The 24,761-nt window shown below is 43.2% G+C and overlaps 1 protein-coding gene across 1 annotated transcript; it reads right to left on the bottom strand.

Annotated features, from left to right (window-relative positions):
• Positions 1-7,169: 7,169 nt before the first annotated feature.
• Positions 7,170-18,742, bottom strand: LOC112850866 (zinc finger protein 480-like). The gene is made up of 5 exons (XM_086688663.1): positions 18,643-18,742; positions 14,683-14,776; positions 8,270-8,396; positions 7,499-7,564; positions 7,170-7,177 (listed from the first exon to the last, which is right to left on the bottom strand). The coding sequence occupies exons 2-5, from the start codon at positions 14,713-14,715 to the stop codon at positions 7,170-7,172; spliced, it is 234 nt and encodes a 77-aa protein (XP_086544789.1). The 5' UTR covers positions 14,716-14,776; positions 18,643-18,742.
• Between the last annotated feature and the right edge of the window lie 6,019 nt (positions 18,743-24,761).

The raw sequence follows: 24,761 nt of genomic DNA, 5'->3' as shown, positions 1-24,761 counted from the left end.
CTTCTGCACTGCAGAGGGAACAATCAACAAAACTAAAAGGCAACCAATGGAATGGGAAAAGATATTTGCAAATGACATATCGGATAAAGGGCCAGTATCCAAAATGTATAAAGAACTTACCAACTCAACACCTGAAAAACAAATAATCCACTGAAGAAATGGGCAGAAGACATGAACAGACACTTTTCCAAAAGAGACAACCAGATGGCCAACAGACAAATGAAAAGATGGTCAACGTCACTCATCATCAGGGAAATACAAGTCAAACCACACTGAGATACCACCTTACACCACTCAAGAGTGGCTAAAATTAACAACTCAGGAAACAACAGGTGCTGGCGAGGATGTGGAGAAAGGGGATCCCTCTTGCGCTGCTGGTGGGAATGCAAACTGGTGCAGCCACTCTGGGAAAACAGTGTGTAGGTTCCTCAAAAAATTAAAACTAGAACTACCCACAAACCAGCAATAGCACTACTAGGAATTTATCCAAAGGATACAGGAGTGCTGATTCGTAGGGGCACATGTATCCCAATGTTTATAGCAGTGCTTTCAACAAGATCCAAATTATGGAAAGAGCCTAAATGTCCATCAACTGATGAGTGGATAAAGAAGATGTGGTTTGATACATACAATGGAATACTACTTCGCAATGAGAAAGAAGGAAATCCTGCCATTTGCAGCAACGTGGATGGAACTGGAGGGTATTACGCTAAGTGAAATAAGTCAGTCAGAGAAAGACATATACCATATGTTTTCACTCATATGGGGAACTTGAGAAACTTAAGACCATGGGGGAAGGGAAGGGGAAAAAAAATAGTTACAAACAGAGAGGAAGGGAGGCAAACCATAAGAGGCTCTTAAATACAGAGAACAAACTGAGGGTTGATGGGGTGGGAGGGGAAAATGAGTGAGGGGCACTGAGGAGGGCACTTGTTGGGATGAGCACTGGGTGTTGTATGTAAGTGATGAATCATGGGAATCTACCCCCAAAACCAAGAGCACACTGTATATACTGTATGTTAGCCAACCCGACAATAAATTATATTAAAAAAAAAAAAAAAAAGGAGTAGGGTATGGCCAAACTGTTTGATAAGATCAGAATGAGTGTATTTTGCAGGGTTTTGCAGATTCCACATGTACGTGAAATCTTATGAGGTATTTCTCAGTCTAATTTACTTCACTTGGCATAATACATTCTAGGCCCATCCACGTTGTTGTACATGGCACAATACCATCCTTTTTTATGGCCATGTAACATTCCACTCTAAAATACCACATCTTCCTTATCCATTTGTGTATTAACGGACCCTTAGGTTGCTTCCCTGTCTTGGCCAGTAAATAATGCTGCAATAAACATAGGGGTGCATTCGTAATCTTTTCAAACTAGTGTCTTCATTTTCTTTGGGTAAATACCTAGTGGTAGAATTATTGGATCATACGGTATTTCTATTTTTAATACTTTGAGGAATCTCCATACTGCTTTCCAGAGTGGCTGTACCAATTTACACTGCCACCAACAGTGCACAAGGTTCCTTTTCCTCTACATTTTCTTTTTTTTTTTTTTTTAATTTTTTTTTTCAACGGTTATTTATTTTTGGGACAGAGAGAGAGAGAGCATGAATGGGGGAGGGGCAGAGAGAGAGGAAGACACAGAATCGGAAACAGGCTCCAGGCTCTGAGCCATCAGCCCAGAGCCTGACGCGGGGCTCGAACTCCCGGACCGCGAGATCGTGACCTGGCTGAAGTCGGACGCTTAACCGACTGCGCCACCCAGGCGCCCCTCCTCTACATTTTCATCAGCACTTGTGATTTCTCATCTTTGATTTTAGCCATTCTGACAAATTTAAGATGATAGCTCATTGTGGTTTTGACCTGCAATTCCCTGATAATGAGTGGTGGTGAGCATCTTTCCATGTGTCTGTTGGCCTTTGGGAAAATGTCTACTCATGTCTTCTGTCCCTTTTAAAAATAAAACAAAAAACAGAATCAGATCTATAAATATAAGAACTGATGGTTGACGAGAGGAGGGGAGTAGAGAGGTGGGCAAAATGACTGAAGGGGAGTGGGAGATACAAATTTCCAGTTATGAAATAAATGTCATGAGAATAAAAGGCACAGCATAAGGAATACAGTCAATGATACCGTGATAATGTTGTATGGTGATAGATGGTAGCTACACTGGTGAGCACAACATAACGCACAAACTTGAATCGCTATGCTGTACACATGAAACTAATATAAAGTTGTGTGTCAACTATACTCATGTTTAAACATTAAAAAAAAAAAAAAAAAGATTAGTGAGTGTCAACTATGGACCTTATCAACTACTATAGCAGGAAAACTGCCGGTGTGAAGTGAAGGGAAAGAAAATGGAAAGGAATAAAGGAAGACGGCCAGACTTTACAGAACAGAACCATAAAGCTATTTCTCTGCAAATTTTCTCTATTCTTCAACACAAAGGAGGAGTGACCTCAAGGCACTTCAGAGATGATTGGGCCTGCCTCTTCACTTTCTTTTTTTTTTTTAATTTTTTTTTTTTTTTTTACATTTATGTATTTTTGAGAGACAGAGCACAGTGGGGGAGGGGCAGAGAGAGAGGGAGACACAGAATCCCAACCAGGCTCCAGGCTCCGAGCTGACAGCACAGAGCCCAGTGCGGGGATCAAACCCACAAACCACGAGATCATGACCTGAGCCAAAGTTGGACACTAGCCCGACTGAGCCACCCAGGCGCCCCTGCCTCTTCACTTTCAACAGGCCAGATGACCTCCCCGCAAAACTGGGTTTTCAACCCCTGCTCAGTAGAACCTGAGGGGTGGTACGTGACCCTGCCTGGTGGAGCTGGGTCTAGCAGTAGGACTGCTGTCCAACAGGCCTGGAGGGCAGAGCATGGAGGCAAAGAGGATTATTTTCAAGCCTTCAGAGCTCATGGATCTTGCTAGGTTTTGGACTTGCCTGGGATCAACCTGTGCTTCTCCCCCATTTCTGCTTATTGAATGGTATTGTCTACCCTCTGCCTGTCCCATTCTACAGGTTCACAGCTGGAGAGGATTTTTTGCCTCAAGTCTCACCCATATCTGATTTAGAGATGTTTAGATGAGGTTTTGGACTACAGACTTTAGAGCTGATGCTAGAATGAGTTGACTTGTAGGGGTGGTGGGATAGAACGCATGTATTTGTCATATGGGAAGTACATGAAACTTGGGGAGGGGGGTGAGAGCAGAATGTTGTAGATTAAACACTGGTGTTCCTCTAAAATTCATTATGTTGAAACCTTCCAAAATACAACGGTGGGCCTATGGGCAGTGACCAGTCCATGATGGTGGAGCCCTCATGAGTATCATCAGTGTCCTTACAAGAGAGATCACAGAGAGCTATCTCTCTCTGTTTCTGCTATGGGAGGGGACAATGAGAAGTCACCCATCTGCAACCCATCAGAAGGTCTTCCTCAGAGCCTAACCATGTTGGCACCCTGATTTCAGACTTCTGGACTCCAGAACTGTAAGAAATAAAATTTGTTAATAAGCCACCCATTCTATGGTACTTTGTTATAGGACACCAAACTAAGATACCATATAATCTAGCATTTCCACTTCTGGGTGTGTACACAAAAAAAAGTGAAAGCAGGACCTCAAAGAGATGTTTGCATACCCATGTTCACAGAAGCATTATTCAAAATAGCCAAGAGGTAGGGGCGCCTGGGTGGCTCAGTGGGTTAAGTGTCCAACTCTTGATTTTGGCTCAGGTCATGATCTCACAGTTTGCGAGATTGAGCCCTTGCATTGAGCTCTGTGCTGACAGTTTGCTTAGTATTCTCTCTCTCCGTCCCTCCCTGCTCTGTCTCTCAAAATAAATACACTTAAAAAAAAAATAGCCAAGGGCACCTGGTTGACTCAGTTGGTTGAACGTCTGACTCTTGATTTCGGCTCAGGTCATGATCTCACAGTTCATGAGATCAAGCCCCACGTTGGGCTCTGTGCTATCAACACAGAACCTGCTTGGGATTCTCTCTCTCCCTCTCACTGCCCCTCCCCTGCTCTGTCTCTCAAAATAAATAAACAAACAAAAAAAATAATAACCAAGAGGTAGAAGCAACTCAAATGTCTACTGATTGAGGAGCACACAAATAAAATGTGGTATATACACATAATGAAATATTATTCAGCCTTAAAAAGACACTTGGGATGCCTGAGTGGCTCAGTCGGTTAAGGGTCCGACTTTGGCTCAGGTCATGAGCTCATGGTTCATGGGTTCAAGCCCCACGTCAGGCTCTGTGCTAACAGCTCAGAGCCTGGAGCCTGTTTCAGATTCTCTTTCTCCCTCTTTCTCTGTCCCTCCTCCACTTATGTGAAGTATCTAAAATAGTCCAATTCACAAAAACAGAAAGTAAAACGGTGTTCACCAGGCTGTGGGTAGAGAAGAAAATAAGTGGAAAACAAGTGAATTTAAATACTCATGGTAATCAACTGAATCTACATTCAAACAAGAAAAATATGGCATATTTTAACTCTAGTAAGCTCAAATGATGGAAAATATTATGAAAGTTATCTGAAACAACAGAGAGAGACATGAGGTCAGGTGCCCCTCCTGTAGGTATTACTAAATGCAAGATGTTATTATGAATCCATGAAACTTAATGTGCACTTATCCAAAATTAGTAAATCAGACTTCATAAATATGACCAGGAGAACAAAAGTAAGCTTACGGAGACCAGAGGAAATAAGCGAATGGCCCACTGCGGGAAGGACCTGTGACACAGGACACCATAAGCAGCAGCAGGTTCACGCAGAAACAACTTCTCCTCCCTGGAGGAGGTCCGCGGGCAGAGAGGAGGCGGGCAGCATACACAGCAAACGAGAGCCAGAGAACAACAGGAAAGCACGAGACGGTGGGACACCAGGGACCAGGTGCACCTTCTATGAAGTTCAGATGGAAACCCAAAATAGTGTTCGTGTGTTCACTCATGAATGCAATTTACAGAAATTTAGAAATTTTGCAGAAAATAGAAGTGTCATAAGCAACAGTGGAAGTCAATAAAGTATAAGAAATGTGCTAAGTTTTCTGTAAAACACAATGATATTTACGTATCAATTCAATATACTGATACGAACATGATGAATCTAGACAGGGAGAGTAATTTTTAGAACACAGCAGTTACAACAAAAAATTAAGTCAGTGAAATTTACACAAACTCAACAAGTTATGCACAAAAAACTGAAAACATACTATAAAAAAAGCAATAAATCTTACATGACAAATTAATGGTATTTCTGGGATTTGTACAGTACAAATATAAAATATACATGTTTTTAAGATATCTAAAATTCCCAATTTAATAAATTTAATTCACAAAAGTGTAACTTGATATTAGGTACTAGGTCAGGTGAGGACAAGTAGAAAAAATAATTCAGACTATCTTTTCAACATATTCCAGGGTTTGTGCTGGATTTAGGGAACCTGTTGCTGAGCCATACCTTGAAAACTAAAGAAGGAAATAGTGTAAAATATTTAAAACAATATCTGTTCCCCAATTCAACACTCCCACTTACAAATATAAAACAAAGAACACTACTGGTAGCATCAGAAATTCACAATTGATGATTAAATAATAAAAATCAAGTTCTTGGGTGCTTGGGTGGCTCAGTTGGTTAAGCATCCAACTCTCAATTTTGGCTTCAACCTTGATCTCACAGATCGTGAGTTCAAGCCCCATGTCGGGCTCTGTGCTTTCAGCGAGGAGCTGCTTGGGATATTCTCTCCCCCTCTCTCTCTCCCCTTCTCTCTTTCTCTCTCTCAAAATAAATAACTTAAAAAAAATCAAGTTCCTTTACAATGCATAGAAATGGACAAGATGAAAGGAAAAAGTGGCTTAAAGGAAACGTATTACGGTGAACTTCATTAAAGTCATCGCTCAGCTTCAGCAACTCCCTCATTAAGATGCTGCATAATTATACCTGTTGAGGTAGAATGAACAACGGCCCGCAGAGGGGATGGCAAAGGCAACATGAACAGTCCAGTCAACAGCCTCAGACATATGAGAACGTGAACATGGACAACATTGCCCCAGGACAGATTCCTGTTTTGTTTATTGTGGCTCAAAGGGATGAATTAGCATCTAATGAACAACGTTGTCACAGAGCCCTTGAGAGATAACGTGACACACCTCAAAAACCAGAAAGAAAACTGGAATCACTGGTCCAGTCAGGATCTCGTGATACTTTCCATCTCAGTATCCAGGGCATATGCTGACCAGTCTAACCAGTAGCTTCAAGAGGTGCTTCTGTAGGAAGCAGACTATTATTAGAACACGGTAGTCAAAGTGTTCTTGGTCAAGAATTTTCTGAACCAAGTAAACCCACTCCACAGAAGACTCCACCAGAAGCAGTCCATAACCTAAAAGTGGACTATCACAGCAAAAAAAAAAAAAAAAAAAAAAAAGGACGAAATTTCAGACTCTAGGGATGTGTCTTCCAAAAGCAAATTTCAGAGGCAAAATCACGCAGACTTAAGAAAAATGAAATCGTTGCCAAACTAGGTAGAGAGGTGGAAGAGAGAGAAAATACAAGATGTCAGGGCCAGGTGATGGAGGATCTTGACACGGGACCGTGCCCTCCACCCACAGACACTAAGCTAAAAGCTGAAATGCGCTCCCATGTAGGACAGGGGATCAAAAAGACCTTTCTGCCAACTGTCTTCACACATCTGAGTAAAAAATCTCGTAAGATCCAACCCACCTCCCCATTTCATGTGCCCCTGAAGTGTGGCAGAAGCAGAATGGAAGCTATGGCTAAGGAACCTGAACAGGCAGACAGGCCTCAAGAGGGCGCCATGCAGCTTCCAGGGAGCCTGATGGAAGGAAGGCAAGAGCAGCCAGTGTCTTCCCTGCTGATCAGGTCTCCCAGGGACAGCCAATGGGTGTGGCACGAGGACAGGTGCAAGAGTCAGGACTACGGACGCCTCAGCTCTGAGCCGCGTGGACGAAGACCCGAGCATCTGATGGCATCAAGCCCAGAAGGAGAGATCCCCTTTGAAACGGCCCTCCCATGCCCTGCAAAGTCAAGGACCAAAGCAATCACTGCACCAGGTCACTGTGTGCGGATCACGGATCGCGGCGTTTGTGTTCATCTCTGCGGGAGCTGCAGCACCGCTGGAGGGTGAAAGGGTCAACCTCACACATCTGAAGACCGAGTGATAAGCGAGGGAGGAGAAAAATGTCCTCCAAGTGTTCATAAGAAAAAAGCCTTTGTTTTCCCATAGAACTCTCCCACTGCAGAGAGTTTCTCAAACACCATTTTTTTTTTAGTTTATTTATCTTGAGAGAGATAGAGCACATGAGTGGCAGAGGGGCTGAGAGAGGGAGAGAGAATCCCAAGTGGGCTCGGATGTGGGGCTCAAACTCACGAAACTCTGAGATCACAACCTGAGCCGAAACCAAGAGTCAGATGCTTAACCGACTGAGCCACCCAGGCGCCCCTCTCAAACACTATTAATGTGCGGCCTCCTCTCTGCCCTTCTTTCCCTTGCTCCAAAAAGGACGTAATATTCAGGTCAAACACACATATTCCTGCTTATAAGAAGAAAGGAAGGTGAACGTGATGTGCTATGGCTTTTCCAGAATCTTCGCTTTTTGTTCAGCTGAGGAGAGAGGACATCACAGATGGATCTGGAAAGATCATTTCACAAACTCCTCCACTGCCTGCCTCCTTCTGAGAGCGCAGGCAACAGGATCGCAGAGATACAGCTCTCTTCCCAAACTACTGAATCCAAAGCGCACAGGAAGCAAATAGGGAACTGGCTATTTAAAAATTTTTTTGAACATTTGTTTATTATTATTGAGAGACAGACAGAGACAGAGCATGAGCATGGGAGGGTCAGAGAGACGAGGAAACACATAATCTGAAGCAGGCTCCAGGCTCTGAGCTGTCAGCACAGAGCCCGATGTGCAGCTCGAACTCACAAACCACAAGATCATGACCCGAGCTGAAGTCATGCTTAACTGACTGAGCCACCCAGGTGCCCCGGAAACTGGCTATTTTAAAAGTCTGCCATTTGGTTTTATGCAACTTAAACTCCAGAGCAACTCCTGATGTATCATCTGAAAAAACAGGAGAGTAAAAGTCCAGCTGCCACATAATGAGGCTTTTCAATTCTGAGGCAACAGGGCTTCAAACTCAGGCAAGTAAGGCAGGGGCTCCCAGGAGGCAAACTAAGGAAAACTGCAAAGATACCCAAGGGCAGATCCCCACTTCTGAACAGATATTGTCCTCACCCAGGGAGACCAAGTTCCTGTAGTTCTCCAGCATCACGTCCCTGTACAAGGCCCTCTGAGCGGGGTCCAGGCACTCCCACTCCTCCTGAGAGAATTCTATGGCCACATCCTTGAAGGTCAATCGTCCCTGAAATGAAAACACACTTCACCAAGAGGCCATGGGGTGAGTTCTTCACACAAAATGAGAAGAGAGAGGTGCGTAAGTATCAATTTGGTTAAAGTGACTGTCCAACAGACCCATGTTAAGGTATTTTAAGCAACTTATGTGCCTCTAACTTTAAGTTCTTATGCCATTTCCATAAGAGATTATAATACCCTCCAAGTAAGTAGGGATTTCTCATTTTTTGTGGACAATACATGAAGAATACACCTAAAAAATCCCAATACTACACTGTCTATACACAGTATTAGATACTATGTTCTACACACGGAGTGATACTATCTAGATGAGCTACGGCACGAGTGCTATCTGCAGAGATGACAACATTCACAGTGGCTTTAAAGTTAGAATTTAAAAACAGTGATGAGGGGGCACCTGGTGGCTCAGTTGGTTAAGTGTCTGACTCTTGATTTCAGCTCAGGTTGTGAGTTCAAGCCCCACATCGGGCTGTGTGTGACAGCCCAGACCCTGGAGCCTGCTTTAGATTCTGTGTCTTCCTCTCCCTCTGCCCCTCTCCCCCTTGTGCTTTCTTTCTCTCTCTCTCTCTCTCTCAAAAATAAACATTAAAAAAATTTTTTTAATTAAAAATTAAAATGAAATCAATAAAACTTGTGATGAGGATAGCAATGGCAATGACTTCAAAGCTTCTGACCCTTCCTACATGCTAGGTATTACTCTAAAGGCTTCACATGTACCAAGCTGGTATCAGCAGAACAGCTCACTGGGGGAAGATGTGCTCCCATCCTATGGAGGGGAAGACTCATACTGGTCGGAGACACTCTAGGAAACTCTCCTCTGGTCAAAGAGCTAAGAATGACACAGCGAGCACATGAGCTCAGGTAGTCAGGTTTTAGAACTGAAACTCAAGAACTAAGTAGTTCAGTAACGGAGCATTACAAGTACACAGACAGAGGCTTCTTGAAACAAGCTCAAAGTTTACGACATCAAACTGCATAAAAGGTCCTCATAGACGCTGCATGCACAGAAACACTGCTATTCTTATCATTACCTAAATCATTAGCCTGATAGCGTAGAAAGAATTTAAGGCCATGGAATATACTTAAGATATAATTTCAATGGCTAAAAACTATGAAACTTATTTACGGAATGTCTTTATAAAAACCATGAGCCTGGGTGGCTCAGTCGGTTAAGTGTCCGACTTCAGCTCAGGTCACGATCTTGCGGTCTGTGAGTTCGAGCCCTGCGTCGGGCTCTGGGCTGATGGCTCAGAGCCTGGAGCCTGCTTCCGATTCTGTGTCTCCCTCTCTCTCTGCCCCTCCCCCGTTCATGTTCTGTCTCTCTGTCTCAAAAATAAATAAACGTTAAAAAATAATTAAAAAAAAAAACCCATGGACTTACACATCCATGCACTCGTGCAAATTAACTGAAATATGAGGTGTGGTTTCTCAACATAATTTTGAATGATTTTTTTTTTTTAAGAGAGAACATGGGCAGGGGAGTGAGGCAGAGGGGGAGAAAGAGAAACTTTTTTTTTTAAGTTTTTAAAATTTATTTTGAGAAAGAGTGTGAGAGGAGGAGGGGCAGCGAGAGAGGGAGCGAGAGAAAATCTCAAACAGGCTCTGTGATTTGTGTGCAGAGCCTGATGTGGTATTCAAACTCACAAACCGTGAGATCATAGATCATGACCTGAGCTGAAATCAAGAGTTGGAAGCTACCCAACTGAGCCACCCAGGTGCCCGAAAGAGAGAGAGAGAGAGAGAGAGAGAGAGAGAGAGAGAGAGAGAGAGAGAATCTTAAGCAGTCTCCATGCTCAGCGCACAGCCCAACACAAGGCTCGATCCCATGACCCTGGGATCATGACCTAAGCTGAAATCAAGAGTTAGATGCTCAATTTACTGAGCCCCCCAGGCACCCCAAAAGAAAGGTTTTAAATGGCTGTTTTTATAGTAAACACAGAATCCACCAGTGGTTTTTGAGAGAGAGAGAGAGAGAGAGAGAGAGAGAGAGAGAGACTGCTCAAGGGAGGGCAGAGAGAGACAGAGAAATAATCTCAAGTAGGCTTCACGGTCAGCGAAGAGCCCAACACAGGGCTCACTGCCACGACTCTGGGATCATGACCTGAGGTGAAATCAAGAGTCAAGACACTCAACCAACTGAGCCACCCGAGTGCCCCCATTATCATTTTTATTCACGTGTATTTCAGCATGTTTGGGAAGATTAAAACGTATAAATTGTACTTCATTCGGTTTGTCAATATGACTATACAGTAGGCTAGTAAAGAGAGGGCACAAACATGAAAAAATAAAGAATACTTTAACTCCAATCTCCATAAAATACCTGCATTCAAAAATATAAATACAATTATATGCATTTAAACGTAGGTGTGTAGACATTAACAAACACCAAAGAGAGTTTGTTTATTCCACTAATAAAACAATGGTTCGAGATTAGAAGAGTTACCGGTGTTATGATATGCAGTACCTGAACAGATTCAGGTTTAAAAACATATCACAGTAATAGACACTTGAAAAAAATGACAAAAAGGAAATCGATGATTAAACTATCATTAAGCAAGAACATTTCACCAAATGTCATGATCAGTCGAGAACGCTGGATGCATTTGCTCTGAAATTTCGGTGGAGGAAAGGGGGTTGGCCGGGGCTCCTGCCATTCGCCCAGCCAGCCTGAGCAGGCATCAGCAGAAGAAGTTAAAGGAGGTAAAAATAGTGAGAGAGTGAGAGTGAGAGTGAGAGTGAGAGAGAGAGAGAGAGAGAGAGAGTGTGTGTGTGTGTCAAGGAGCTGAAACTGTTGAAATTCACAGATCTAAGGATGGAAACAGGCTAAAAGGGCAAGAGGGAGAACGATATTTCATGCAAGCAGGATCCTAAAAACAGCAGAGGTGGTTATATCCTATCAGACAGAAGAGACTATAAGACAAAACGGTCGCAAGAGGGGAAGGACATCATGATAAGAAGATTGGCTCACCAGGAAGACAGCACAACGGTAAACACACAGGCATGTGACATTAGAGCCCCCAGATGTATTAAGAAAATAATAAGGGGCGCCTGGGTGGCGCAGTCGGTTAAGCGTCCGACTTCAGCCAGGTCATGATCTCGCGGTCCGTGAGTTCGAGCCCCACATCAGGCTCTGGGCTGATGGCTCAGAGCCTGGAGCCTGTTTCCGATTCTGTGTCTCCCTCTCTCTCTGCTCCTCCCCCGTTCATGCTCTGTCTCTCTCTGTCCCAAAAATAAATAAACGTTGAAAAAAAATTTAAAAAAAAAAAAAAAAGAAAATAATAACAGTATGGGGTGCCTGGGTGGCTCAGTCGGTTAAGTGTCCGACTTCAGCTCAGGTCACGATCTCGCGGTCCGTAAGTTCGAGCCCCCCGTCGGGCTCTGGGCTGACGGCTCGGAGCCTGGAGGCTGCTTCCGATTCTGTGTCTCCCTCTCTCTCTGTCCCTCCCCCGTTCATGCTCCGTCTCTCTCTGTCTCAAAAATAAATAAATGTTAAAAAAAATTTTTTTAATAAAAAATAAAAAAATAAAAAGAAATAATAACAGTAGACTTCAGTACCCAGTTTCAGAAGATCCAGAAGGAGACAGAAGACCTGAACAGCACTCTCAGCAAGTGCACCTACCAGACAGACGGAACACCACAGCCAGCAGCAGCAGAACACGGTCTTCTAAATTTTTTTTTTTTTCAACGTTTTATTTATTTTTGGGACAGAGAGAGACAGAGCATGAACGGGGGAGGGGCAGAGAGAGAGGGAGACACAGAATCGGAAACAGGCTCCAGGCTCCGAGCCATCAGCCCAGAGCCCGACGTGGGGCTCGAACTCACGGACCGCGAGATCGTGACCTGGCTGAAGTCGGACGCTTAACCGACTGCGCCACCCAGGCGCCCCAGAACACGGTCTTCTAAAGCACACGTGACGTCACGCCAGAAAACAAATCTTAGCAAATTTAAGAAGGCTGAAATCATAAAGAGCATCTTCTCTAACACTGAATTGAAACTAAAAGCAAATAGCAAAAAGGAAACAACTCATTTTTTCTATAATATACTTTTTTCTAATTGCTTATTTTTTTAAGTAACCTCTACACCCAACATGGGGCTCGAACTCACAACCCTGTGATCAAGAGTCTACCTACTGGGCCAAACAGGAACCCCAAAACATTTTTTGTTGTTTTTTGTTTTTTGTTTTGAGAGAGAGAGAGAGAGAGAGAGAGAGAGCAAGTGAGCAAGGGGCAGAGAGAGAGAGGAGGGAAAGAGAGAGAGGGAGGGAAGGAGGGGGAGAGAGAAAGGGAGGGAGGGAGGCAGGGGGAGAGAGCAAAGCGGGGCTCATGCTTACTTGATGTGGGACGTGAACTCACAAACCATGAGACCATGACCTGAGCTGAAGTCAGATGCTTAATGACAGAGCCACCAGGTGCCCCCAAACAGCTCATTCTTAAGCAATGGGTCAAAGAAGAAACCGCAAGAGAATCTGCAAAGTGTCCGGATGAAAATGAAAAAACAACATACTGAAATGTAGGGACACTCAGAGGAGGGTCTGCAATGGTGAATATTTACATTAAACAAGAGGAAAGATCTCAAATCAGAAATCTAATTTTACACCTCAAGAAGGCAGAAAAAGAAGAACAAACTAAACCCAGTTTAGCAGAAGGAAGTAAATAAGATTACAGCAGAGGTAAATGAAATAGAGGATTAAAAAAAAAAACAATATTAAAAAAAATCAACAAACCAAGAGATGTTTTGAAAAGATTAATAAATTGACAAGCCCTTAGCTAGACTAGTGAACATTGCAATTCATGTCATGGAAAGTTTTAAAAAGGACTCTATGAGGGTACTATGAACAACTCCATGCCAACAATGCATAACCTCGAAGGTAAGGGTCAATTCATGAAAACATACAACCTACCAAGACCTATGATCACGAAGAAATAACAAAAGTGAACAGAATTATACCTGGAGAGGACATACGAGCAGTGATCAAAAATCTCCACAAAGAGGGGCACACGGGTGGCTCAGTTGGGTAAGCGTCAGACTTCAGCTCAGGTCATGATCTCATGGTTCCTGAGTTCAAGCCCCGCATCAGGCTCTGTACTGACAGTGCAGAGCCTGCTTGGGATTCTCTCTCTCTCCCTCTCTCTCTGCCTCTTCCATCCTGGTGATTTCACTCTCTGAAAATAAATAAACTTAAAAAAATTTTAAAACAAAGTATGGAAGATTCAACATTCAAAAAAATCAATGGCAATACATTAGTAGAATGTACTAACAGAATGAAGGAAAAAAAAAACACTTGGTCATCTCAATGAGGAAAAAGGCTTTCACAAAATTCAACAAGCTTTCAGGATGAAGACATCCAACAAACTAGGAATAACAGACCACCCCCAACACAATCAAAGTCATATACAAAAAGCACACAACCAGCCTACCCAATGGTGAGAGACTGAAAGCTTTTCCTCTAAGATAAAGAAGAAGGCAGGGGTGCCCGGGGGGCTCAGTCGGTTGAGCGTCCGACTTTGGCTCAGGTCATGCATGATCTTACAGTCCATGAGTTCGAGCGCCATATCAAGCTCTGTGCCGACAGGTCAGAGCCTGGAGCCTGCTTCAGATTCTGTGTTTCCCTCACTCTCTGCCCCTCCCCCACTCACGGTCTGTCTCTCAAAAATGAATAAATTAAAACAAATTTTTTTACGAAAAAAAAAAAAAAAAGAAGGCGGCAGCAAGGGTCCGCACTCTCAGCATTTCCGTTCAACAGAGTACCGGAAATCCTAGCCAGAGAAATGATCAAGGAAAAGAAATAAAAGCCATCCAAATTCAGAAAGGTTGATTTCATATTTTAAAACTCATGATGAATAAAACTCTTTCCATTCCATTCCCATCATTAATATCTTAAAGGCAGGAACCCACACTTGTTCAGCTTCAAATGTAGTGTAAAAGTGGGCAGATTGCTCGCTATTGGTCTATTTTTCTAGAAGCTTCCAGGTACGTGTGGACGTTAATACAGGATTCCACGCGCCGCTTCTTTTACCCCGGCTTACAGACGGCTAACAGTGCATCCAGACGTGGCCCCTAAACAACCACTGCCTGAGCGTGAGCCCATCAGCATGTGGCCAAGCCTACTCACAGGCTCCGTGTCACTAGGTTACCATGAGCTGGAATCTAAATGGAGAGGAGGGGGACTGGGGGAAGGACTGGGGGAGTGTGGACGGGCACGTGTCAAGAGTACTCTAGAGATCCGCAAGGCCAACAGGAAGGAGAAATGGATCCTCGACCAAGAATATGACTACCTGAGAAAACGCCATTCCTGTGGCCTCTTTCATTTTTCTTCCTCCTCTTCTGGGCCTCTTCCTCAGGCAATGTGGTTCTTTCTTAGAAGTCCACCTTAAAAGTTGAAAATTCTCTTCAAAGCTTAGAATGGCCATACCCCATTCTGTGCCACAAACACACACAGGAAGTCCTCACCATGTGGGAGAGTAAAATATTTAAAAATACAAAACTGCAAAAATATAACCATTAGTGCAGATCACACTGAAAGACGGTCAGCTACAGAAATTAGCTCTGAGCAAATTTTTGTTTAATTTCAGTTTTGTTGAGGGTTTTTTGTTTTGTTTTGTTCATGAGCAAATTTCTTCATTGTAAATAGATGGACTCTTTTGGGAAAGGTTCCAAGTCAACCCAGCCATCCTTCAGTATGCAGAGAGCAGACAAAATGGAATTGAGGGGCACAGAGACTTAGTAGCTCACAGCCCACTGTTTTAAGGGATCACATAACAGAAGAAATTAGAGCATTAGGCAACTGTTAAACTAGGTTTCAAAGGCTACAAGACCATCAGCATCCTTACTAAGTACTCACTGAAACAACCTAAAAGTATGTACCAATTGCTGAAGAACTTTTCTAATATATAAGGTAAGGAGGAGAAAACACGCACGCCTCAATCTAAACCAGAAACCGATTTAAAAGGCAAATAATTTGTAATTTTTTTAAAAAAATCTAAATAATTCTTGGGAACGCAAGCTGGTGCAGCCACTCTGGAAAACAGTATGGGGGTTCCTCAAAAAAGTAAAATAGAACTACCCTACAACCCAGCAATTGCACTACTAGGCATTTTTCCAAGGGATACAGGTGTGCTGTTTCGAAGGGACACATGCACCCCCATGTTTATAGCAGCACTATCAACAATAGCCAAAGTATGGAAAGAGCCCAAATTTCCATCGATGGATGAATGGATAAAGAAGATGTGGTATATATATACAATGGAGTATTAGTTGGCAATCAAAAAGAATGAAATCTTGCCATTTGCAACTACGTGGATGGAACTGGAGGGTACTATGCTAAGTGAAATCAGTGAGAGAAAGACAAAAATCATATGACTTCACTCATAGGAGGGCTTTAAGAGACAAAACAGATGAACATAGGGAAGGGAAACAAAAATATAAAAACAGGGAGGGGGACAAAACATAAGAGACTCTTAAGTATGGAGAACAAACAGAGGGTTACTAGAGGGATTGTGGGAGAGAGGATGGGCTAAATGGGTAAGGGGAATTAAGGAATCTACTCCTGAAATCATTGTTTCACTATATGCTAACTAATTTGGATGTAAATTTTTTAAAAAATCTAAGTAATTCTGGGGTCAAAGTGAAAACAAAATTAATATATCACATTGGGCGATTAAAATAAAAACTTAAAAAATATATATCATACTGAAAAAAGAATAACCTGACTTGAGTGTACAGGAGGCCACAAAAGTTTATTTCAGAAGTTAATAATTATTTATATAAGGGGCACCTGGGTGGCTCAGATGGTTGAGCTTCCGACTCAGGTCATGATCTCACCGTGAGTGAGCTGGAGCCCTGCCTTAGGCTCTGTGCTGGTGATGCGGGGCCTGCTTGGGATTCTCTCTCTCTCTCTCTCTCTCTCTCTCTCTCAAAATAAATAAGCTTTAAAAAATTATTATTATTTATAGAAAAGTGGAATCTGAACTAAGATTTACCTCAAGCTACAAAAAGAATACTGAATTAAATGTAAGAGCAGTAGGGAGGGGGAAGTAAATCCATTACAAAAACAAAGAGTAAATTTAACACTCCTTTAAAAAAGGCACCAGGTAGGGGCACCTGGACGGCTCAGCTGGTTAAGCATGTGACTCTTTTGTAAAGAGTTTTTTTTTTAGATGTTTATTTATTTTTGAGAGAGAGCATGCGCACAAGAGTGCATAAGAGTGGGGGAGGGGCGAGAGGGAGATCGAGGATTCAAGGCAGGCTCCTCACCAAGAGCAGAAGAGCGGAAGGCCCTGCTCGGGCTAGAATTCAAGGACCCTGGGATCTTGACCTAAGCTGAAGTCGGACGCTGACCAACTGAACCACCCAGGTGTCCCTACTCATCCCCTAAGCAGTGGACTCGAGTTTAGCTCAAGTCGCGGTCTCACAGTAAGCGAGATAGAGCCCAGAGTTGGGTTCCGCACTAACAGCACAGAGCCTGCTTGGGACTCTCTCTCACCCTCTCGGCTTCTCCCCCACGCGTGCGCACAGGCACGCGCGCACACACACACACTCTCTCTCTCCCCCAAAATAAAGGAAAAAAAAAACATTAAAAAGTATATATATATATATATATATATATATATATATATATATATATATATATATATATATATATAAATAAAAAGGCACCATGTAGTGACCAGCGTTTCTCCCCTTCCCCAACCCAGGCAAAGGGGAGAGGGTGATCCACAAATGACTAAGTTACCACCCACTGGCTGAATACGGTTTGCAAATGGAAATTATCTTGCGATGCAAATAAATATAAAACGCACAAGCCTTACGGCAGGTGTTTTGAAGTTCTCGTCCTCATCCATACGATTTAAACAAACTTTAAACGTATTAGATGGTAAAGCCCCAAATCAGTATTTCACAACTTAATCATCTATATCCAATTAACGCAGACCCATCTGGATTCAGGCCCACCCTCTCTTTTCACTAAGATGTACTTTCCTCTTATTCCATCTTGTGTTTCTCTTTTTTTTTTTTCTGTTTCCCCCCTGGGTTTCTGCTCAGTCCGTTATCAACTCTTTCTGTCCTCTGGATTCCTTCCCTCACACCTATTCTGTCCCATTGTGCACGTGTTTCCCCTCGTTTTTATTTCTCCCCAGTCCTTCCGATTGTCCCCAGTCTCCATGCATTTCAGCCTCTTTCTTGTCCCACCTGCGCTCTTTCCCTGCTCTCCGTTATATTCCTCTCTTCTTTCTCTGTTATACTCCCTTGGTCCCCACTCTTTGGCACCCCCAGGTAGCTATACTTCCATTCTGATTTCTTCCTCCGCTCTCTTGTCACCTCTTTCCTGTCTCAACTACACCTTCCTCTGTTGGCCAAGACTTTAACTCTTTAGTCCTCTCCTCCATCTGACGTGCCTCTCACCATTGTTGCCTCCACTCCTCCTCTGAACAAGGGCCCTTCCATTTTGCTCTCCTTCATCTCCCTGGAGACCGGGCTTTCCTCAAACTTCTACTTTTTCCACCTGCTACTTTCGCGGCTTATTCTCTTTACAAAGTCCCTCACCCATCCTCTACGTTGCCTCTAGGTTTTCTTTCAATGGCTTTCTCCCAATCGCCCTCCATCACACACTGAGTAGGCGTGGGATGAAATAAGACAACCGCCTCCTGGAAGAACCACGTTTTCAAGTGGGGAGGAATTTGGGGCGAAATACACTGGGTGTCACTAGGCAGGCCAAGTCATTCACCCCAGCGCGGAGTCAGGGGAAGAGGTGACCAGGGACAGGGGGTTCTGGGGAACAGAAGCCGACGCGAGGAGAGGGGGCGGGGAAGGTGCCCCAGAAGGGTGGGCTCTCCAGAATCGTCGGCCGGAGGAGGATGCGGCCTCTCCCGAGAGGCTGCAGGGACTGCCAGGCAGGGCCGACAGGGCGAGGCTGGGGCGGGGCGGGAATCCACCTCGTGGAAGGGGGCTTTTCACGACGTGAGGTGGGCGGCGGGCTCCGAAGAGAATTCCAGCAGGACACGGACGGGAAAGCCGGTGTCTGCGTGGCCCGAACGCGGAAACGCCGGGGACAGGGGCCAGTTTAGCTGCGATTTTAAACAGAAAGGGACGCGCCCCCGGCCTCCCAATGTGACGTCTGAATTTACTTGGGGTGCGTGGCGAATGCGAGGATTTTAAGACCCGTAGCGATACCCAGACCCCGGCTTTGGAGGAGAGGGGACTGCAAAGAGCAGGTTTAAACTATAAAGACGGAAACTCACACTCAACAGCGAAACTTTTGCTCCGCGCTTTCCGCTTCCGGGTCTACAGGAACCTGAGGGCGCGTGCAATAAAAAGACGAAGGGGCCGTGTGTGGGAGGGGCCTAAGCGGGGCGTGGCCGTCAGGGGCGGGGCGTGAAGTGGTGAGGCCTCAGCAGGTACCGCGATGGGGGCAGGACAGAGCCGGTGAGGGGCGGGACCCGAAGGGAGGTGAGGCCTCCGCAGGAGCGGGACGAAGCTGGAGAGGGGGCCGGGCTTCGGAGAGCCCGTCAGGGGGCGGAGCGTGGAAGGAGGCTAGACCACAAGGGGGCAGGTACGGTGAGGGGGCAGGTACCGCGAGGGGGCAGGTACCGCGAGGCGGCAGGTATATGGCGGGTGTCCCTCCCCTCGCTCCCAAGGTGTCTCTCTGCCAGGTTTAAAAATGATTCTTGAAATATCTCCAGGAGCAGCCTTGCTTCCTGCTTATTTCACGGTCTCTAACAGTTTTAAGGTAAAAGCCCGTGAAGCTGAAGCAATTTGGGGGCCAGGGAACTGGGTTCCTGGTGGTCTGTGGGGACGTGGTGGGTGCAGGAACATTTCTTGTAGTTAGGATCAATTTAAGTAGTTTAATTACACAGCTGGAGCTGTTTGTGTCGGGCTTACAAACTAGAATGTAAAATTCAAAACTCCCTGGAGAGAAAGGGCAATTCCATACGGACACCCAACAAAATGGCATTGCTTTTTCAATTCCCCAATCACCCAGGAGGCCAAACTCAACGCTGTGCTCAGTTCCGAAGACTTGCATAGGGACGAGACCAGAGGAAAGAGGCGTGGAGGGCGAAGGCATACATAATTTGGGTTGCCAACCACTGCTTTAGGAAGAAAACTAACTTTTTAAAAAATGTTATAAATTGCCTTGTTGTCGTTTATGTTTGTTATAACAATTTATTCTGTTACACGCTTGAGATGACTTACCTTCAAATACCTGAGTTTAACTTTACATCATAATATACTTAAATCAGTATCTAAATATAATTTCAAAATCACTACACATACCTTCTCAAAGTACAAGGTTTTTTATTTACAAATTGTATATTTTAGTTCTTTGCTTTCTAAATGTTTACAAAGCTTGTAACATATGTAGTCTTAGCGATTTTCACTTAAAGAATAATCAATTTTGCAATATTTCTAAAGGCACCCAGCAGGGAAGTGTATGCTCTTTAATATGAACCCTAAGGAAAGTAAAACTAGGTTATAAAACATCCAACACACTTCTACCCTGAATAATTTTTCTGGCAGTATCTGTTAACATCTACTACAGATGTGTTTTCTCTCACCCTGCATATGGAAGATTTCAACCACGTCAAACTGACAGTCAAAATACGTTTAGATAGGGAAATTAGCATATTTAAAATACTTTCAGGTAAAATTGAGCAGAATGTCTTGACATAGCACACATATGAATAAAAGAAGATCTATCATCCCATTTTTATTTTTATTTTATTCTTTTTATCCCATTTTTAAAAGATGCAGTGACACAGTGCCCCTCCATAACACAGCATGAGGTACGAGCTATGTGACCTGGCTTCAGGCCCACTGGCGCATAATCCCAAAAGCAATCCCATTAGTTTGAGGACCTAGCTGGACAGGGTTTTTGCCTGCCAAAAGTGAAAGATATGGCTGCTCCTTCTTTCAAATGCACTGACTTATAAAGAAATCAATAAGGGGCGCCAGGCTGGCTCAGTCCTTAGAGCATGCAACTCTTGATCTCAGGGGTTGTGAGTTCAAGCCCCAGGTTGGGTGCAGAGATTACTTAATAAATAAACTTAAAGAGAGAGAGAGAGAGAGAGAGAAACCCATTATTTAATTAAATCAACTTCATAGAAACACTGACAAGAAAAGTGGTTGCCAGGACTGGGGGGTGTGGGAAACACAGAGAGGTTGATAAAAGGGTACAAGCTTTCAGTTCTAAAACTAATAAAGACTAAGGAATTCATGTAGGACATGGCAACTACATTCTATTATATACCTGAAATCTTAGAGAACTTAAATGTTCACACACACACACACACACACACACACACACACACACTAAATATGTAAAGTAATAGATGTGACAACTACATGGGGAAAATCCTTTTAAAATCTACACATATATCAAATCATCACAATGTACATTTAAATATCATACAATTTTATTTGATAATTATACTTCATTAAATCTGGAAGAAAAAAAAAAGTAGAAAAGTTATACCAGCAGGGTCACCTGGGTGGCTCAGTTGGTTGAGTATCTGACTCTTGGTTTCAGCTCTGGTCATGGTTTCACAGTTTGTGAGTTCAAGCCCTGCATCGGGCTCTGCACTGATGGTGCAGAGCCTACTTGGGATTCTCTCTCTCTCCCTCTCTCTGCCCCTTCCCTGCTTGCGCTGTCTCTGTCTCTCTCAAAACAACTAAATGACCTTAAAAAAAAAAAAGTTATACCATCAGTTAAGTGTGAATCATACACCTGCATGAATTATATTGGTTCTTTCGATTAAGCTCTCCTGATAATTGTTCTCTCTTCAATTGTCAAAAATAAGATTCATTTTCTTGAATCTTGTGAACACAATAAACCCAAGAGCTTAACTGCATCGTTTTACAGTATTCTCTGCCACCCCACATCCTCCCTAATTCAGAAAATATTTAATTTTATTTATTTGTTTGTAAATGTTTATTTGAGAGAGAAAGAGCACAAGCAAGGGAGGGGCATTTTTTAATGTTTATTTATTTTTGAAGGAGAATGACAGCATGAGCAGGGGAGGGACAGAAAGAAAGGGAAACACAGAATCCAAAGCAGGCTCCAGGCTCTGAGCTGTCAGCACAGAGCCCGACTCAGGGCTCGAACTCACAAGCCATGAGATCATGACCTGAGCCGAAGTCAGATACTCAACCAACTGAGCCACCTAGATGCCCCTTCACTAATTCTTGAAATAAAACAGCTATTAACATCCAAAGGACAATGTAGTCACCATGTCTCCTGTATTATTTCTACCACATAATCAGTCCCTAGTAACCTATTCCTATCTTCCCATATAAATCCCAATCTCCCAGTGTCTTGACCTGCTTTATTTCATGGTCATTTGGTAAAGCATTCCTTTCCTATAAACCACATGGAGTCTGTCTGGAGAAAGGCTCCCTGAACACAATAAACCCAAGGGCTTAACTGCATCGTTTTACAGTATTCTCTGCCACCCCACATCCTCCCTAATTCAGAAAATATTTAATTTTATTTATTTGTTTTTAAATGTTTATTTGAGAGAGAAAGAACACAAGCAAGGGAGGGGCAGAGAGAGAGAGAGAGGGAGACACAGAATCCGAAGCAGGTTCCAGGCTCTGATGTGGGGCTTGAACTCACCAACTATGAGATCATGACCTAAGTTGAAGTTGGACACTTAATGGACTGGGTCACCCAGGTGCCCCAAGATAATATTTATTTTTAAAAGGAAGTATCCTTGTTCTTTCAGGGAACAAAAATATGAATGAACCTCAGCTAATGAAGTAGGACCTTCCATCTTTGTAATTCTGTCCCAGAGACCATGACAAAAGGCCAGTGAGAAAAGCCTATCACCAGAATCCAAATGTCAGGTTGAAACTCCTAGATAATGGAGCAGCCTTCTAAAGAAACCTCAAAAAATTGAATAAAAGACCTCATAAAATTATTTGGCCATCTCCACATATTTGTTCTTTTGCTATCTATCATGCCGTGAGTTTTAACATATTTTGACTTCTATTTATTCTGCAGTATGGGATATCTCAGATTAATCTTGAAGAAAGACTTATTCTTTGTAAAAATATTCTGATGTCGAGTCTGTTGTGACAATTAAGAAAATTAACATGTTCCATTACATTGGAAGTATGAATTCGTTGTCAAGCCTGAGAACCCACCTTTGCTCCAAGGTCTTTTCCAGGTTCAGTACAGATGTATGGTTCCTCTCCACTATGATTCTCTGACACCAAAAGCATGGATGTTTGAAACAAAGCCTTATCACAAACTACCTTTGCAAGATCGCTCTCCAATATAAATCCTGATGTTTCCATTTTGATCTTTGTTCTCAATAGTTAAGAGTCTGTTTCTTGGATTGTCTCTTTTTTTCCCCTTTGCTCGTTTGTTTTGCTTATTAAGTTCCACATATGAGTGAAATCCTATAGTACTTGCCTGAATGGGCGGGCCTACGCCGGCCAACTCCATCTTGTTCTGTGTCCTTCACCTTGACCACGCCTCCTCCCCTTGAGTAACCTCCCGATCACCCGTTCAAACTTCCCGATCAAAACACACCCAGCAACCTACATAACAGGACTCCGACCCTTCCCCAGACAATCGGCTGAGGCCACAGCCATTACCTCACCAACTGCCCCTAGGCCCCAATAAAAGCTTTGTCCTTTTGAAACTCGCTCTCTCTCCCTGGTCTCTCACCGCTGCGTCTGTGCAGGTAGGGGATTGAGCTCGAGCTAGCTCGAATAAAGGCTCTTTGCTTTTGCATCGGACTCCGCTTCCTGGTGGTCTTTGGGGATCACGAATTCTGGGCATAACAGCCTTTCTCTGACTGACTCATTTTGCTTAGCATTATACTCTTTAGTGCCATCCATATTGTCACAAATGGCAAGATTTCATTCTTTTTTATGGCTGAATAAAATACCATTGTATCTATATACCACATCCACATTGTCTTTATTCATTCTTCTGTCCATGGACATTTGAGCAGCTTCCATATCTTGGCTCTTGTAAATAATGCTTCTAAAAACTTAGGTAGGGGTGCACGTATCCTTTTGAATTAGTGCTTTTGTATTTTTTCGGCAAATACCCAGTAGTGTGATTACTGGGTAATAGGGTCATTCTATTTTTAACTTTGTGGGGAACCTCCATACTGTTCTCCAGAGTGGCTGCACCAGTTTGTATTCCTACCAACATTGCAAGAGGGCTCCTTTTTCTTCATATCTTCACCAGCACTTGTGGTTTCCACACTCAACTAATTTTTAACAACCACATAATTGGGAAAGGATAGTCTCTTCAATAAATGGTGTAGGGAAAACTGGAGGTCTATGTGCACAAGAATGAAACAACCCTTACCTTACAACATACTCAAAAATCAACCCAAAACGGATTAAAGACTAAATGTAAGTTACAAAACTGTAAAACTCCTAGAAGAAAATAAAGGGGGAAAGTTCCTTAATACTGATTTTGGCAATGATTGTTTACAATTGAAAACAAAAGTGTCAAAAACAAAAACAAAAACAAGACCAGATCACACTAAAAACCTTCTGCACAGCAAAGAAACAGTCAATAAAATTAAAAGGCAACCTATGAAATAGGAGTAAATATTTGCAAATGCTCAAGATGACAAGGTGTTAATATCCAAAATATGTAAGAACTTACGAAACTCAATAGCAAAACAAACCACAAGGAAAAATAAACACAATGATTAAAAAAATGGACAGAGGACTGGGGTGCCTGGATGGCTCAATCCAATTGGTTAAGCATCCAACTTCAGCTCAGGTCATGGTCTCACAGTTGGGGAGTTCGAGCCCCACTTCAGGCTCCGGGCTCTGTGCTGACAGTTCAGAATCTGGAGCCTGCTTTGGATTCTGTGTCTCCCTCTCTCCACCCCTCCCCCACTCATGCTCTGTCTGTCTCGGTCTTTCTCAAAAAGTAAACAAACATTGAAAAAAAATGGACAGAGGACATGAATAGACATTTTCCCAAAGAAATACAAATGGCCAACAGATACATGAAAAGATGCTCAACATCACCAGTCATCAAGGAAATGCAAATCAAAACCACCATGAGATATTACATCACACCTGTTAGGAAGGCAATTATCAAAAAGTCAAAAGATAAAAAGAATTGGAGAGGACATAGAGAAAGGAATCCTGTGCCCTGTGGGTGGGAATGTAAATTAATGCAGCCACTGTGGAAAACAGTATGGAGGTTCCTCAAAATATTAAAAAAAGAAATACCATGTGATCCTATAAACCCACTACTGAATATTTACCCAATGAAAACAAAAACACTAATTTAAAAACATAAAGGCACCCCTAGATTTACTGCAGTATTATTTACAACAGCCCAGATACGGAAGCAGCCCAAGTGTCCATGGATAGGGGA

This window comes from Puma concolor, chromosome E2 (assembly GCF_028749965.1).
Source record: "Puma concolor isolate L17-30 chromosome E2, mPumCon1.1.hap2, whole genome shotgun sequence".
Classification (NCBI taxonomy): Eukaryota; Metazoa; Chordata; class Mammalia; order Carnivora; family Felidae; genus Puma; species Puma concolor.
Note: the sequence above shows the minus strand (reverse complement) of the source record. Positions and strands in the feature narration are given on the sequence as shown.

Bases quoted from the DNA above. Each gene is read 5' to 3' on its own strand.
- LOC112850866 (XM_086688663.1), bottom strand. From the start codon at position 14,715: ATGAAAGAGGCCACAGGAATGGCGTTTTCTCAG. The intron at 8,397-14,682 runs GTAGTCATATTC...TTTTCATTTCAG, and splicing joins CAGGAATGGCGTTTTCTCAG to GGACGATTGACCTTCAAGGA. The intron at 7,565-8,269 runs GTGAGGACAATA...TCTTATAAGCAG, and splicing joins CAGGAACTTGGTCTCCCTGG to GAATATGTGTGTTTGACCTG.